This window comes from Meleagris gallopavo, chromosome 6 (assembly GCF_000146605.3).
Source record: "Meleagris gallopavo isolate NT-WF06-2002-E0010 breed Aviagen turkey brand Nicholas breeding stock chromosome 6, Turkey_5.1, whole genome shotgun sequence".
Taxonomy (NCBI): Eukaryota; Metazoa; Chordata; class Aves; order Galliformes; family Phasianidae; genus Meleagris; species Meleagris gallopavo.
In genome coordinates this window covers 45,285,619-45,302,218 of record NC_015016.2, presented here as the reverse complement: position 1 = coordinate 45,302,218, position 16,600 = coordinate 45,285,619, and the positions used below count along the sequence as shown (strand labels likewise).

The 16,600-nt window shown below is 40.7% G+C and overlaps 1 protein-coding gene and 1 long non-coding RNA gene across 4 annotated transcripts in view; one reads left to right on the top strand and one right to left on the bottom strand.

Annotated features, from left to right (window-relative positions):
* Positions 1-5,911, top strand: part of LOC104911566 — a 7,925-nt gene extending 2,014 nt beyond the window's left edge. The window contains exons 2-3 of one of the 2 annotated variants that reach the window (XR_004160182.1): positions 600-837; positions 5,410-5,911. This is a non-coding gene — a long non-coding RNA (uncharacterized LOC104911566). Of the gene's footprint in view, positions 1-599; positions 838-5,349 lie in introns of both variants that reach the window. The other variant, XR_794013.3, reaches the window with a different exon arrangement.
* AOAH (acyloxyacyl hydrolase) overlaps positions 1-16,600 on the bottom strand; it is a 70,740-nt gene that overhangs the window by 29,876 nt on the left and 24,264 nt on the right. For both annotated transcript variants that reach the window (XM_010713031.3, XM_010713032.3), the window contains exons 7-14: positions 15,319-15,378; positions 10,246-10,316; positions 9,099-9,159; positions 8,524-8,594; positions 8,211-8,259; positions 7,724-7,772; positions 7,358-7,452; positions 465-556 (exon numbers count right to left, since the gene is read on the bottom strand). In XM_010713031.3, coding sequence (XP_010711333.1) covers positions 465-556; positions 7,358-7,452; positions 7,724-7,772; positions 8,211-8,259; positions 8,524-8,594; positions 9,099-9,159; positions 10,246-10,316; positions 15,319-15,378 — 548 coding nt within the window. The remainder of the gene's footprint in view (positions 1-464; positions 557-7,357; positions 7,453-7,723; positions 7,773-8,210; positions 8,260-8,523; positions 8,595-9,098; positions 9,160-10,245; positions 10,317-15,318; positions 15,379-16,600) is intronic.

Sequence of the window (16,600 nt, the reverse complement as noted above, 5' to 3'; positions counted from 1 at the left end):
AGCACACAGAAAAAAAATTGCCCCACCTGCAGAAAAAGAAATACCATCAAAATAACCATGGGTTATCACTTATTCTACTGTTTCAAAAAGAAATATAGAACAGGAGAAAAGGGTGCAAAAAGAAAGGAAAATGCTGATCTTTGTTATTCTTATCTATTTTTTCCTTCTCACTGCTTTGGAAGTTTCAAAAAAGCAAGATTTCATTTTTTAACACTTTCCTTTTATTTTTTTCCTCCCAAACTATATTTTGATCAGCTCTAAAAGCACACAGAATTTCAGGAAGAATGGGCTAGATTACTGAGAAGTGTACATTTACTTAAGGGTTTTAAAATGTTGCTAGATTAGAGGGTGACCTTGATTTTAGAAACCCATCTGTCCAGCATTTTTTGTCTTTTCTTCCAAGCACTGCTTTTTTGCTGCTTTCGAGGCTCACTATGGCTTCTCCTCCCTGTCCATTAGCTTACCCAATGGTGGAGTTTAGGAACCCAGTGATCTCTGAGAACTGGGGCCAGTCAAGCTCATCGGTGAAAGCCATTGGGAGATTAGCAAATGATTTCTGAAAAAGAAATTTTTAAATCAACCTAATTTCACCTTCACAGACAAAAAAACAGCAATTACAATGATGGCTATAGTGGCAGTTATTTAAGAAGCTGACTCTTGCACAGTGGACACACCAAGAGGCAGAGAAAGGAGAAGCAGAACCAGGGGCATTCAGAAATGTCTGAGTTGTATCTACCAACACCCTTTGATTCTGGAGGATTCCAAAGCTCTTCCTGAGTTGTATCACGTTGCAGATGGACACAACCAAGATAACAGCTGTTTGCTGCCCTTCTAAAGGTGAGTACACCTGGACAATGGAAGAGATGGCAGTGCTTTGTCCACAGTCTCTCTGGCAAATGGATGGGAATGCAAGGATGACGCTGAACTCACTCCAAGCTCCCTTGCAATCTCCAGCAGCATGAGCTGTGAGTATCCAGCCCCTAAAGACCTCTACAATGCAAATGTCTTGTACTTTTGCTGGTCTTTGTCCTCAGTTTAATTATTTTTAAAATGATTGCCTCTGCAAATGCCTCTGTGTGGTCACACAGTCAAAGTGAAGTACCTTGTTTGCCTATCTTTTGATTTGTGACAGTGCAAAAAGTGGTGAAAGAGAAAAACGGCCTCCAGAAACTATGCTACTGCAGAAGGACAAGAATATGGAGTAAATTTGCAGCTTGTCCCAGACTAGGCTGGGCTCACAAAAACAAATGTATAAATTCAATGTGCTCAAACATAAAAAAAACGTTGATGAAAACGGCAATAACCAAAGAAGGTCAAAACATAAAATAAGAGAACTTACAGGCTGGTTTAATCTATGTAATTTATTAGCTTCATTTTCTTTTAAATCAATTGTAGAGTTTCCTTAAGCCATCACAGCTATCAACAACAAGCAGGCAGAAATTCTTTCTCCAACAGGGTCAGAATTAACTGAAAGCTATTCTCGGTGTCTCAAAAAGTCTTTATTCCCACAAAATTATCATTTAGGTGAATAGGAGCTTTACTTGAGTATATGATTATGGGCTTTATATGTAAGAGGCTGGGAGGAAAAGAGGAGGAGAGGCAAGAAAGGGGGGCAAGGGGGAATGAAATCCTGAAGCTGAGCTCAGTGCAGCCTAATGCATGGCAGATGCCAGCATAAAGCAAGTAACAGCCTATTTGACCTACTTATGGTGGCTCTGCATTAGTTACCAAGGTGAAAATGGGTCTGGCTTAACAGCTTTCAGTGGCTTTTCTCTCATATATATATATCTGTGTGTGTGTGTTCTTGGCTGTAGCTGCATATATGCATCTATACACACGTGTGCATATTTTAAAGACTGGAGGGAACTTCTGAACCTCTCTCCCTAAAAAGTGATAGCTTTATTTGCAAGCAGACAATTAAGGGGCTAAGCTCAACTTGGTCATTTGCTGCATTTATCTCCCTGTAGATTGGCCGTGAAGACAACAGAAATATTGAAAGAAGTAACTTAACATAGGACAAGCTATAGATATGGTCTTGTATCAGACACATCATACACCTGCATATAGAGCCCAAATGTATTTTTCTGTGACCAAGTCTACCATTTTTTCATATTATCACTCCAGAACAATGTTTTCATTGGACAAAGCCCATAATAACTTTTTAACTGTTTTTCCCCTGCAATCTTAGCTTAAATATAAATTAGCCAGAATCTAATTATGTTGCAAATTGCTCTGGAAAGGAACATTTGAGCCCAGAATTATAGCCGCATTTGAAAACTGTAGATAGGTTTGGCATTGACACCGCTCCAGCAAAGTATTTAAGCCAGATTTTTGAAGATATTTCAGGACTGAAAGGTGGAGATGAGCGGTTAATTTCAGATAAATGCTAGACCTTGAACTTGCAGAGTTGTAATTTGGAAAGCACAGCCTAACAGACTGCCTTTTGCTTAGTCTCAGATGCAAATGTGGCCCACAGTAGAGTTGGATCTATTCTGACTTTTAGCTTAAAACTCCTCTCAGCACAGCCCTGTTTAAATACCATTCACTCAGCCTATTCTGGCTGAGAAACCATGCATCAGCCTATGTGCCAGATTTTAGCAAAGAATGATTAGAAAGTTAGTTCTAGCTTCAAATGCTGTATTTTAGTCTCAAACGCCCTAGATGGGTCTCAATTCAAAGGAACCTTTACACCTCTTAGATGTGTCTTAGCTTGAAGTACACCTCCCCAACCTTCCCCTTTTTCTTGCACTGCAAAGTCACGGCTGGTGCTAAAGACACACCAAGCCACGCTGGACAAAGTCAGATTAAATGGAAGAATGCTCAGTGCTGCTAAGGCAAGATATTTTCAAAATCAGACCACAAAAGGGCACTGGAAACTTAATGATAACAGAGCCGTTTAGAAATGGCAGATGCAGAAGTTGTGAAAGCACTGAAGTACCCCTTTCTCTGAAAGAAAATCAGGTATTTGTTTTTGTAGTCATTTTAGCAGTGTTAAGTTCCTCTTGACAGCATTACATAGCTGAGACAATGTTCTTATTGTGAAAATAAGCTTAGAGCTCCTGAGGAGGAAACATCCCATCTTTTCATAAATCATGAATAACATGCAATGTTGCAAGGGCTATAAATGTGAAATTAGAAAAAATATCACCTTATTTCTCCAAAATACAGCATCTGAGTAATTATAATGCTAGCTGGGAGAAACTTGGCTACAACTCACCAGATTTACAGAGAAGCTAGAACATGTTTTGAATAAGATTTTCACAGATCAAATTGCTGTTATTTCTATTGGGGCTGAAAAAAAGAAGGAGTGAGAGGAGTAAATGTTCCTGAACTCAAATGTAAAGAAATGTTGCTTTTTATATTTTCATTGGAAATACACAGCAGTAACTTGTTATTTAAACGAGATATGCAAAGATATTGCGTTTGTGGGCAAATAGATGTTTACTGAATTACAGATAGATAGATGAGGGATTTATTTTCGTCTTTATTTAGCATGAAGTAGAGATTCAAGAGCTTTTAAATTCATCTTCCTAGAGAGGATAACTCCAGCTCCTTTATAAATATAGCGCTTTTATCTCCAGATAAAATGTTTTCTGAAATGAGATTTAAAAGTAAGCTCCTATCCCAGACATGTAACAGAAAAATGCTGCATTTAGTAGCTATTTGGAAGTCAATTACAAGCAGATGGACAGAGCAGCAGGAGTGCAATATCCATGGCTAGACACACCAGTGTTTTGAACATTAAAATTCCACAAAAAAACATCCACCTCAGACAAAACCAACAGTATTTCTTCTGCTTTGTTAAACCTCATAAAAAGCATGCCTACTGCATTATACTTAATTTTTAATGTCAGAATTTTAACGTCAAAGGAATGAACATTCAGCTCAGTTCTTGCTGAAGAAAGGAGAAAGGTCTGGCAGACCTAAGACTGGTTGACAAGAAGGAAGCCAAAATAATCATCTCCTTGATACAGTTGAATAATTCCCTTCCTGTAATTCTTCTACTTGGGGTGTTTAGGGATTAGAAATAATGTGCTTATCTGAGCAGAAGCTTTCAATGGACACCTTCCACAATGAATTTAGTGGGAGGAACATCCATTAAACATGACGATAACTTCTCAGCTAGAAGGAGAAATACAAAGCCCAATACATCTTCTCATACAGCAGCTTTCCAGCAGCAGTCTTTGAGAAGATAGAGCAAGGATCTGAATTCCAAACTGTTCAGCCCAAATCAAGTACTCATATTCTGGTCATCCTCTGCTTGTCATCCAATGATCCAAATGGCAATCTGAGCCCACTTCAGTGTAGAAATTTCTCTTAAATATTCTCATTCTTTCCTCACTCAACTTTGCTGCTCCTTTGCATGGCAGCATAATCAGACAAAGCACCAGTTCTGCAGAGCCTCTTAACTGAATTCTCAGCACCTCTCCTCTAAAATTATTTCCCCACATAATTAGCTCTATAGCAGGAATTAACAGCTGCTGCTGATGTGATGCTGATTAAAAAGAGGGCCCACAGAGTTGTTAAAGTGTAAATTTTACTTTACCCTTACATATGTGTATGGGAACACATGTAAGGATAAATATGAAATACATTAAATATATAAAGCATATAAAATAAATATGTAAAATACAGAAAATTGGTAAGGTAATAAAAAACTGAATTTCATGAATTTGAGTTAAGAGGCACATAACGCTTTCCTTGGAAAATAGTAAAATACTTGGGGGGGGGAAAAGCCCTACTTGGAATTCTATGTAGAGGGCTGAATTACCATTGAAATGAAAATTAAAGCTTTGAACTCCCTCTGCTATTGACTACAAAAGAAACCAGTTGATCAACTAATTTTCCAACGTGTCCTATCAAAGAAATTTTGTCAGAATCTGAGTGAAATGCCTTAAGATTGGCAGCAGGTAGACGAACTTAATGCACTGTCCCCTCCTTGCAAAGCCCAGGCTCTTCTTGCTGCGGTCCCAAATTATGGTTGGTTCTGTAAGATTAGGATTTAGACCCTCTGCACCTTCTCTAGTCACAGAACCAGCCTTAGGTGTGTTCAGAAATTCTCCATAAGGAAGAGAGCACAAAGAAAGGATGAGTGCCTGCTGGCCACGAAAGGCATACTGTGACCAGACCCAGAGCACACTGTTATCTTTTGGTTTTTACAGGAATGGAAAAACATGGCCTACTACTTCAACCTTTTCATTTTTGCATATGAAAAAGGGAGAGAGAGCGAGCAAGGGATGAGGAAAGGAAGACGAGAGGAAGGGAGGGATATTTCTTGGTCAGATATCTCCCTGCAAAGTTCTCAAGAAGCATGCAACTACACGTTTTTATTCTTCTCTCTCTTTGCAGAAACATCCAGAACTTTTAAAAACACAGAATGACTGTTCTCTTTTTCACTTTGTTAATTAGACCTACACAGGAAGGACATTTACCAACAGGATGTAACGCTATTTCTCAAGAAACATATTGCACCTTCTCGACCCCGAAGCAAGACGAATTACTGCTATTGGCTTTCTACACACAGAGTAAGATGCAGAAGTGCAAGAAAGAGGAATAGGCAGCAACAAAGAGGGATAAGCAGCATCAACTTCTGAATTAGCTCCAAATGTTTTTTACTCGTAATTTTGTTCACAGGTGACGCTTTCCTTAGTTAGGGTTAGCTGCTAATTAAACGACATTTTAGCACTGCTAGTGTTTAAACACTTGTTAGTTCGCAGCACTGAAGTCTGTATCTCTGCATCAATATATCTGTTGTATGTTTGTCCAGTAGAAATGCTTGAATACAGTTGTATTTAGCTTCTCCAGTTCCAGCAATCCCTTAATTCCTTTTACTTCCTACACCGTGGGTGAATGGAATGACTGTGAAAGGCCAGAGTGAATATGTCTTCGTCCTTATTCCCCCAATGCAGGGCTCATGCTCTGACTTAGAATAATGGAATCGTTTATGTTGGAAAAGACCCATAAGATCACCAGGTCCAACCATCTCAAAACACTACCAATTCCACCACTAAGCCACGTCCCTAAGCACCACGTCCACATGTCTCATAAACACCTCCAGGGATGGGGATTTCACCACCTCCCTGCACAGCCCATTCCAGTGCCTGACCACTCCCTTCCACGAATAAATTTTTCCTGATCTTCAGTCTAAATCTCCCCTGATACAACTTGAGGCAATGAGCGACTCTATGGGAGAAGAACCATTTCTCCCTTTCCAACCAGCCCTTGCTCTTTCCAGCACATCACCGAGCTGGAGTTCAGCTCTGAGAACACAAAGTCTGATTCTCTACTTTACATAGAGAGGACCATGCAAGTTGCTCCACAGACACCAGACAATAACAACAGACAACTTGAACCATCATCTGCGCTCCGGCACTGGGCCTTGATATTTCTGCCTCAGCATGCCATCCAGCTAGCAGAGAAATACTTTCTAAACCCTCATGTCAGTAACAATAAAATGCTGACGTAGTCTAAAACTCTTCTTGCCTGCATAGCTTTGCCACCAGTGTTACTGCCAGAATCATCATCACCATCAGTGTTATTACCATCTTTATTTGACAAGATAATCTCAATTACCATTAGTGCTAATTTATTATGCTCATCATCAGCTTTGTCATCAGTGTCATTCATCTAATAACCGCTCATAAATGTTTAACAAAGAAAAACAACAGCTAATTGGCAACATTTAAATCAGCTCAGCTCTGGAAGCAGAAGAGGAAAAAATGCATGAACTCTCAGACCTATGGACCTACAAAAGCACAATAACTGCAGAAGTTTTGGGACAAACATGGTTCTCCAGAAATTTTTCATATTGCACAGAGGTCAGTGGAGGAGTAGTGGGAGTTCTGCAGGGATGGAGGAGATGTGCTCACCCTGTGCAGAGGACATGACACAGGCCAGGGAGCTGCATCAGCTTGAGGAAGCACACAGCAATGAAGGACAGGAGCATGCCTGCGAATTTCCCCCCCCTTCTAATTACTGCTTGCTTAGATGATCTTTTCTCCTGTTGTCTCATTCAAATTAGTGACCTGCAAGAGCTGAATCTCAGTGTAATTCAGAGCTGGGTGAATTATATTGCTGTTAAAAATGGGAAACACTGCCTAAAGACAGTTATCAATGTGCTAGTGATGCTCTACACTCATTACAGAAACTGTTCCCTTTAGGACAAATCCACTGCAAACCTCTAGTGATCCCTATATGTCTGCAGATGTATTTGTGCAACAAGCTACAGAATCTGTGCACTGGAGTCCCTTTGTACTATTACATGTATGCCACAGATGAGGGAAAACAATCCAGAAGACATTTCAAAAGCAGGGGGAAAGCAAGCAGTGATTTTGGCAGGCCAGGTGCAGTTTCTCACCGCGGACATCTGTGTGACAGTCATCCACTCGGGTGGGATGTGGAAATGCGCGCCAGCTGAGTCTCCCAGCAGCACCACCCCCTGGGAATCCGCACCTAATTAACACACTTGGTTAATGGCATGAAATGCTCCCAACACGTAAAGCCCTCCTAATAGTGTAAGAAGGCAGAGCATGGAGAGCAAGGCTTGCAGAGCAACATCTACACAATTGCAAAAAAGTAAGAAGAACGTGCGCCATTTTGCCTTGCCCATGAAGATAGGGAAGACCGCTGTCATTCCTCCACGTTGACAATGATCAGAAAAGCACTAAAATATGAAATGAACACAAAACAGACATCGTTCCTTGTACTGGCTTTAAAGCCTCACCTTTGCAGAATTTTTCCTCGTAGGGAATTCCATCTTTTGGATCCACGCCCTGTTGAAGGAGGGAAAGGGCAGATGAACGTCTCTATCCAGTGCTCGAAAAATGGTGACACAAAGTGGAAGCTTAGAATTTAGGTCTTGAATGTTTGCCTGTCGGAAGCACTGCATGGTAATAATGACACCTTCCAATAAATTATTCTAATAAGTTTACGTACATTTCAATTAATTATAATAGCTATAATTTAAATAATCATAAGCATTGATAAACAAACTCTCATAACTGCTTCCTCTGTGTTCCCTTATTTTTTAATAAATGCAATTTTATTTGAATATCTGAGGAAGTAAAGAAACGGAATAATCCAAATCAGCTAGTAAACCAGAATAATAAAACCCCAACATTTATGGACTATTTCAAAAGGAGAGAAAAAAAAAAAAAAAGAGAGAAAAAGCAATCAGGAGGGAATTTTAAGATGTAACTTCATTTACTTACCCATATGCCATTGCAGTTAGAGTCGCTTTTCGCATCCCAGTTATCAGGACTAAAACAGAATTAGAAAGGGTTATACAACGTTACAGAAAATAAGGGAAAGAAGGGGAGGAAATCAGAAAGCTTTGTGCTATTTTCCATTAAGAATGTAAAATAATTAGAATTTCCTTCCTGCACACAAGGGCACCTCACTCAAAGGCAATGAGAAACGCTGTGCCCTCTCACAGATTGCCTAAAAACAAATATGGAGCTTGTCCTTTACAAAGCCACAATTGTTACAAGCAACTAAATTATCTGAAATAATTAAAAGCTTTACCGTCTGCCAGGGTACACGGTGGTGTTTTTGTCATCACAGTCTCTGCCACGCCAGTGATAGCCCCTCAGTGTCTACAAGCCAGGAGGAACACACAAATAGAATACTCGTCGTTACTCTGGTGCTTTTAATTTAAAATATCTAAAATGAGAATCTAACTTGAAGTGCAGGAATAAAGCCCAGTAAATGGGTTGTATTTCAGGGCGCTTTTACTGAGCTTTAATAAATGACACCTTGCACACTTTGGTAAAGAAATAACCTGGGATTTATTTATTTATTTGTTTAAACATGTTGGTACTTTACCTCTTCTAAATTCAGTAAACAGACCACTTAGCAGCAGAGCAATTTGTTTCTGCTGGGAGCACGAGCTTCATGTGTGCATCTGCCCAGCTGGCATAAATGAATGACTGTGATTTCATCCAGAAGCAAACAAGTCTTTTATGACAAATAAACTTTTTTTCACTTCCCTTCTATACCATCTTCACATGAATTAATAAGGCACTGCAGAAAGTGTGATGAAACCCACTGACGTTCTCAGTATTAAGGGATTATTGTACCAAAGGAAAGGTTTTGCTTACTGGGAAAGTACTAAATTTATCTCCATCAAAATCTTCAAAAGGCAGTTTATTGCTGAGGACACTGTGAAAAACAAAAACAACAAATGCAGCGTTAACATAAGGAAGGAAACCTATTCAGAAAAAATGTAGCGTTCAGAACAGAAAACAGCTGGCATGTTGTTTGCAGATCTGTGCTCAATTTTAGTTCTCTGCTTGTATTTCAAAGTGACTCTGCCCAAAGGAGCAAATTCTGATCTCCTTCAATATCTGCTGACTGTGGGACTGAGTTTGCAATAGCAAACCCTCAGCCTCTTGCACAAACTGGGGCACCACATCGGTGGTAGAAGTAAATATCACTTTGGAAGTGAACACCACACTCAGTCTGGTACATCTCATAAATCTGCCAGATAGGAAATAGTGGCAGAAATATTCTACCTGCAGAAGAGCTGCAGAATGGAGTCTTAGCTGGTGGAAACCTTCTTCCTCTCTTAAAAACAAATGGCATATACTCATTCTCATGTGCATTTAGCCTAGAGACTTGCAGTTTCCAAACCAAGCTGTAGATACACAAACACGTGCTTATTTTATTGGGTAAAAATCAGCTTTTGAAGAATGACCTAATATTCTCAGTCTTTCTTCAAAGCTCTGACTCAAAGTTAGCAATGAGATTAAGCTGTTCTTCCTGTCCACCCAGCTTTCTTAAATACCTGGTGAGTTTCCTACACTTGCAAGCTTAATTCCTATTCTTCACATACCCTTAGTTTGCCTTAAGTCTGGCAGAATATGGGTTTTGGCACCGAGCAACACAATGGAGATATCTCTGGGACTCCAGAAATCTCAGGAAAAAGCCAGCACCTCCTATGGTGTCATACCACTGTGTAGCAGAGAGCTCTGTTCTGTGACAGAGCATGTTTGTCCTCTTGGACCTGCTGAATGCATGCAAATATTTTAAGTATTGCAAAAGCACGGGCATCCCTCCAAGCAAATCTCACCCACCTGAAAACTCTATGCAGCTTCCACACGCACTGCCTGGGCAGTGGTTTTAGGAAGGAAAGAAACAGCAGTGAAGTACAGGGAGATTTGTTAAAGGTGAGGATTATTTTTCTCCTTTGAAAGAAACAGATGTACCACACTGTTTCTGGTGAAGAGCTGAAAACTTTATACATACTATTTAATCCTCTCACACAGGTCATCCAGAGGAGGAAATGCACATAGATTTGGGAACCCCACGGTGCTTTTCTGGAGGGCAAGAAAATAAAGAAAGATGAATACATTAGTTCATAGAGACACCGTGTCAGTCAAGACCAGACCTAAATCATGTATTTTCTGCCCAACAGCATCTGAAAACACCAACAACTCCACTAAAGATGCCACATGCCAGAGGATTTGAGGATTTAGACCTGACGCAGCAGTCAACTTAGGGATTACAACTGAACATTTTCTAAACCAAGTACATTTACTTTCAGAGAGCTGCAAAATTGAAAGGAAGGAAGAAGCTCTCATCAAACTGCCTCCTGTCATGCAAAGTTATTTCTTTCACTCTTTGTAAAATCACCTATTCTCACCTTGAATAAACACGACAGTATCTTGCACTTAGCACAGAACTAGGGAAAGCAATGCACACTGCAGGCTAAAAAGCTGACTTCTGCACACTTGGTGGGGAGCTTTGGATAAGCTAAAAGTCAAGAGCCAAAGAGAGCAGAAATAGGGGGGAGCCAGCACGTGCATAGAATGCCTTTGATTTTTAATGAGTTTTTTTTTTTTTTAAACCTAGGATCTCATAACTAGTTTTGATCTGGCTAGCACAGCTGCTGCAGGATGAACTCTTCCAGCATTAGCAGACTACAGGCCAACCCAGTGGAGGTCCCAGGTAACCAGGAAGATTCAGAAAGTAAAAGAGCCCTTCTTAATGCTCAGGTTAGAAAACACTGTGGTGCATTGCAGCTCAAACCCACAAATACACTGTGAGCGTGGTTTCACAGCAAGTTCAGGCAGCCTTTAAACACCAGGAGTATTCAGGTGGCCAATAAATATGGAGGGCTAGTTGATGCACAGGCTAATTAATTGTATTCACCAAGGCCATATTCAACATATAAATCTGAAACAGCTGAGCAGATGGATGTACTCATTACTTCATGCAAAGGAGGGTAATTATTTATGTTGCCATAGCACCTCTGTCCTTGGACCAACTCCCTTATGTTACACATTTTACATACACAGAAGAAAAGTAAGATAGCCCTCGCACTAATGAGATTATAGCCCCTACCTAACATAAAACAGAAGGTAAATACTGTGTACAGCTTGGGAGAGGACAAGAAAAAGCTTTTAATCACCACAAGGGGCAGCAACCACAGCATGCAAAGCTTTGACTGATGGAGAACTCCCAGGACAAGGGGAAATGGTTTTAAGTTGAGGGAGGGAAGATTTAGGTTGGATGTCAGGAGGAAGTTCTTTATTATTGGAGTGGTGAGGTGCTGGAACAGCTGCCCAGAGAGACTGCGCATGCCCCATCCCTGGAGGTGTTCAAGGCCAGGTTGGATGGGGCCCTGGGCAGGTATTAAATGTGGAGGTTGGTGGCCCTGCGTGTGGCAGGGGGCTGGAGATTCATGATCCTTGAGGTCCCTTCCAACCCCGGCCATTCTGTGATTCTGTAACTCCTAGAGGTTGCTGAAGGGCAGCGAGGCAGGGTTTCATCAATGTGTTGGGCACTGCCCCACAGCTCTTGTGAAGGAAGGCATTTGCTTGGGCAGTTAACAAGGAAAAATGGAGATAAGCTACACAGCAGTAAGAGTAGAGGTCACCCTCAGCAGAAAGTCACAGCTAGGATTTCAACATGGAGGGAAGGGGGTAGTGAAGAGATGAGGAAGCCCTCAGTGTAAAGACAGTAGGTAATGATTGCACCACAAGCAGAAGATGAAAAAAAAATGCTGTGCTTGTAGAAGCTTTGCAGCACTGGAAGTGGAGTAGTGACAATGCACTCTGATGGACACCACAGAGAAATCAAAGAAACAAAAGGAAAAAAAAATAGGGGAGCCGAGAAACAAGAAATCTGCAAAAAAAGCCCCCCCAAAACAGCTAACTCTCCCTAGTTCTGTCAGACTCATATGGCAAAGCTGGCATTGCACTAGGGACCAAAGGCTTTGCAAACCTCTGTACAGCTTCCTGGAAAGGATTGAAAAAAACCCACAACACTTTCCCCACCTTTTCCATGTAGGACTAATCTCAACGCTGCCTGCAAAAGCACTGGAGGCTCTGAAAACTTTCCATTGTGCTAAGATTTGTGCTGTCTTCATCTAAGCTGTTGGTTTCTTACTTCAGCCTAAATCACAGCATGCAAAGCCTTTGAAGTTAAGGCACCCGGAGCCCAAACTGTGCCAGAAAGACAAAATTTCCAAGAAATAAGTTAATAAAGCAGGCCTTCTTTTATTCTGCTTTCAGGCTTCATTTAAAGTTTATCATTTGCTGCAAGTAGAATAAAACCTTTCCTGCATTTTTCTCAGCTAGTTGTGAAAACTGCTGCTGACTGGAGCTCTGTGAGCTTTGAAAGAAGGCAGCCCTGCAGCCCCAGCACACTGCTCAGCTCTGGTTGGAATTGCAGGCATCTCCCCAGCAGAGCCATGCCATGATTGCAGCAGTTGATGGGCAGGAGACTGGTTCGTGCCCTGCTCTGCCTTGCAGCTCTCTTTTGTCTCCCTTCTGTGGCTTCCCACATCTCCTGCTGTAGGGATGAGAGTTATAGGCAACGTGTAGTAGCTACAAGATTGCACACACACAGCTTACTCTCACTAAATACTAAAGGCACAACTCTCTTCTGCTGAAGTAATTTTTTCTCTGCTGTTACTCAAAGATGCCTCACCATTCATAAGAAAAGTTAGTGCTAGAAATACTCATAACAACCAATAACAATAATATTTAATTCATGGCCTGTTAACATTCCATAATGACATTCCAGTAATTATTTTAATTGGTTTTATGAAAACAAAGAAAAAGCCCCTGATGTTTGTTGGTGCTTGGTTTAAATGAGTTGCTCACAGATGGCTTACTACATTTAATGAATGGAGAAGCTTATTAGATATTTTGGGTTTAGTATTTTTCACCACATTTCCACATCTGGAAGATACTTTCTCTTTTTCCCAAACCTACAGCAACCCTAAGAAATGCTCAGTAAATACAATCCCCTGGCAGCCAGGCAGACCTTCCAATCTCCTTAGCACCAGCTTTAATCACCTCTGTTTTATGCACTGTCATGCACAGCAGCTGAGCCAAGATGGGACAGTTAACATGCAAGAACCTCTCCAGAAGGCTGGGGAGTTCTTTCTCCAAACACGCCACAAAGCAAAGGCTCCCAAAATGGTGGCTATGAGGAAAAAAAAGATAATTTGCTGTCTCCCTCCAACATAGGTCAAAACTTTTAAGAGGTCCTGTTATGCCCCTAGAAGTGTTGCTATTATTAATTTTCTGCCTTTAACACATTTTTCTTAAAGTATCATTGCAAGAAACACACTAGGTGTAACTGCAGAAGTGCAACCACTGAGGTGATACTTGTTTTATTTTGATGTGGCCTCATGCTGTATGGTTATGTAGGTTTAGAAATCCATTGACTGGAGAAAGCCAGATATAACAGAGTCTTGCTGCTCTTAGCCAGGGTACATCCTAATTGCCCTTTCCATTGATGAACAGGCAATTAGGGGCTGAAAGAAGCCAAGGGCATAGTGATGGAGGATGAGGAGGTACAGGAGCATTGTGTAGCAGATTTGAGTTCATGGTAGAGCACTGATACATTGGAAAGAGACCCCATAGCACCAAGGACTGTTGCCAACCATGCCAACCTACTTTGGAGACGTCAAAAGAACATGCTATGTTCTGCAGAGGCCAGTCATGACTTGCCACACAAGGAACACAGCTTGGTGTGCAAACAGGAGGGAAAAAAAAAAGGATCAGACTCCTCATTTCAGCTAGTAAAGCCCATGCAAGGGAGGTAAAGAGCTCTGCATCCTGACAGGCAGCAGTTGCTCATCAATCCCTCTCCATCCCACACCTGCTCCGGAGCTCAGTCTAACAGAGAGGACCTCCTTCACTCAGAGAGTCTTTCTGCAAGCATTAGACCTGTGGGCTTGCACCCTGGGAAGGGAATTAGATATTGCATGTAATTTGAGAGGAAATCTCAGGCAATCAGGAGGACAGCACTGAATAGGGAGGAAAATGAATAAGATCCTGCTGGTTGCTGTTCTGTAGGAGCTGAGACCCGTCTCTCCAGTGCATTGTTTATTTCCCTGGCTTCACAATTTGGCAATTACCCAAAGGCTAATTAGGCACCTCCATTTTCGCTTTTGTGAGTAGCATCACAGTGAGGGTTCAGGAAGAAGCGATATCAATAATTTCTTCACAAACAGCAAAAACATTTGCTCTGAATTAAATGCCTGAAGACAACTGGAAGCAAACTCCATGGCTGAGCTCATAAGTGAACCCAGCAGAATAAAAGCTACCCTTTCCTTCTCTGCAACTGAGTAGAGATCCACTGTAAATCTGGAAACTGGTGGGGGTGGAAGATTTCCAACCCCAGCTTTCAAATGAAGAGGGACATAAAGGAAAAAAAAAACAAGCAGAATTTGCATTTAGGCTATTGCTTGAATTTCAGACAACCCCAAAGGGCACTCTCTGTGCTCTGAGACAGCATCTTCATTCATGAGGCTTCCTCCTACACATGTCTACAAGGGCAAGGCAGGGATGGCTAGGGACATGAAGGATGCATGAGATGAGGAGGAGCTGAGGCAATGTTAAACAACTCAAGGAGTTTGAAGGAAGAACATCTCTAGGAGGAAGGGCACAGGGAAAGGATGAGTGGGGAAATTCCTGCCCTGTAAAAAATCTAAACAAAATATCTATAGGTTTTTGTTTGTTTGTTTTTTTTACAAGCAGGTATTCCAGTGTGGATCTGCACTATGGAGCCCACAGATGATGTCAGCTGCTCCATGAATATCTTGGTTAGATATCAACAGTTATCCCTACTCAACAAGTCTGCATTTTCCATGAGGTTTGATCTGTTCTCCCTCTATTTTACATTTTGTTTCTGTTATTTCTCTGTTCTTCTTTCTAGTCTCACTTGAGGAGCTTGGTAGGAGTGATTCAGCCATCCAACTCTATGATGATCAAGATGGCTCACGACTGGGCAAAATGAGTGAGGACTCACTCCCAGTAAGCAAATACAGTGTAAAGCACCACAATGCCAGCAATATCTTACCGGGTCCTTGGAATTCTTCAAAATCCTTTTTGCTTTCCATATTGCAGCACTCAACCCCACCTAGGAGAGCAAGAACAAAACACACACAAAAACCAAACAGATCAGCATCATAGTAAATTACAAGTTTTTCTTCCCCATTTTTAACTTTTTTTTTTTTTAATATCAGTCACAGTACAAAAATGATGTGGAGTCTACAAACTCATCATCAGCTATTTTCTATTGGACTAACAATCAATTATCTGATCACCCCATATGAAGCTCCAGTGGTGAGAGTTCATTTATTTTGCTCCAGGGCATCATTTATTTCCTGAGAGAAAGTCCAGATCAGTTTAAGAGCTGAGATTCATATCCTGACTGCAGCATGTGAGCTGCAAGCACTGACTGCTCCACAAATTCTGCAGAAAAACAAACCATTCATTAGATGGTCGGGGAATAGATTTGCAACGCCAGTTTGACAGACTGGGCTAGGTATGAAGGCAACATTTGATGTTGTACATCTAGGGGCTATACTTGCCAGCAGGGGAATAGTTGGCATGTGAGAACATGCAAAGGAGACAATAACTCAAAGGTAAGTCTTCTATTTGGAAGGCTAGCTCTTTATTCTGGAAATAACTGACCTCAAGCAAGGCTGAAAATATTGCTCATTTGCCCTCTTACAAAAGAAATAACTGCTTCTGTTCCATGGGCTTTCATGACTGCTTAAATATAAACATGCTGGGGACTCCTGAAGTCCACATTCATAATATATGTATTTATCATACACTATATATATTATTTTTATATAGAATTATATATATTTAAATCTACTCTTGAAAATGTTTCACATGGAAAGAAAAATCCCACTGGTGTGTAACAAGTACATTAGTACCTTGAATCTGATCAGCATGGTTAGTAAGAACAAATTGTTTTGACAATGCCCAGCCTAAAGTACTAAAGTGTTTGGAAAAGGCAGAAAATAACCCTTAAGTCACAGCACCTTCCTGAACAGTGCATATGCCAGTTTGGGATATTAAAGCAGTATATACTTGCATTTCAAGGAACTGTTATCAACATTTTTACTGGGGATAATGTTTAGCATCTCATCATAGTTGATTGAGGGAGGCAGTCAAAGCAAATTAATTGAAAGACTCAAGGCTCAAAAATTTATAGTTAATATAAAGAGATAAGGAAGAATAAGAACAAGAAACAAGGAACAGAGATGTCTAAGTGTTTATATACAGATGCTTTATATATATATAAATTATATGCTTTTATATATATATATATATATATATATATATAT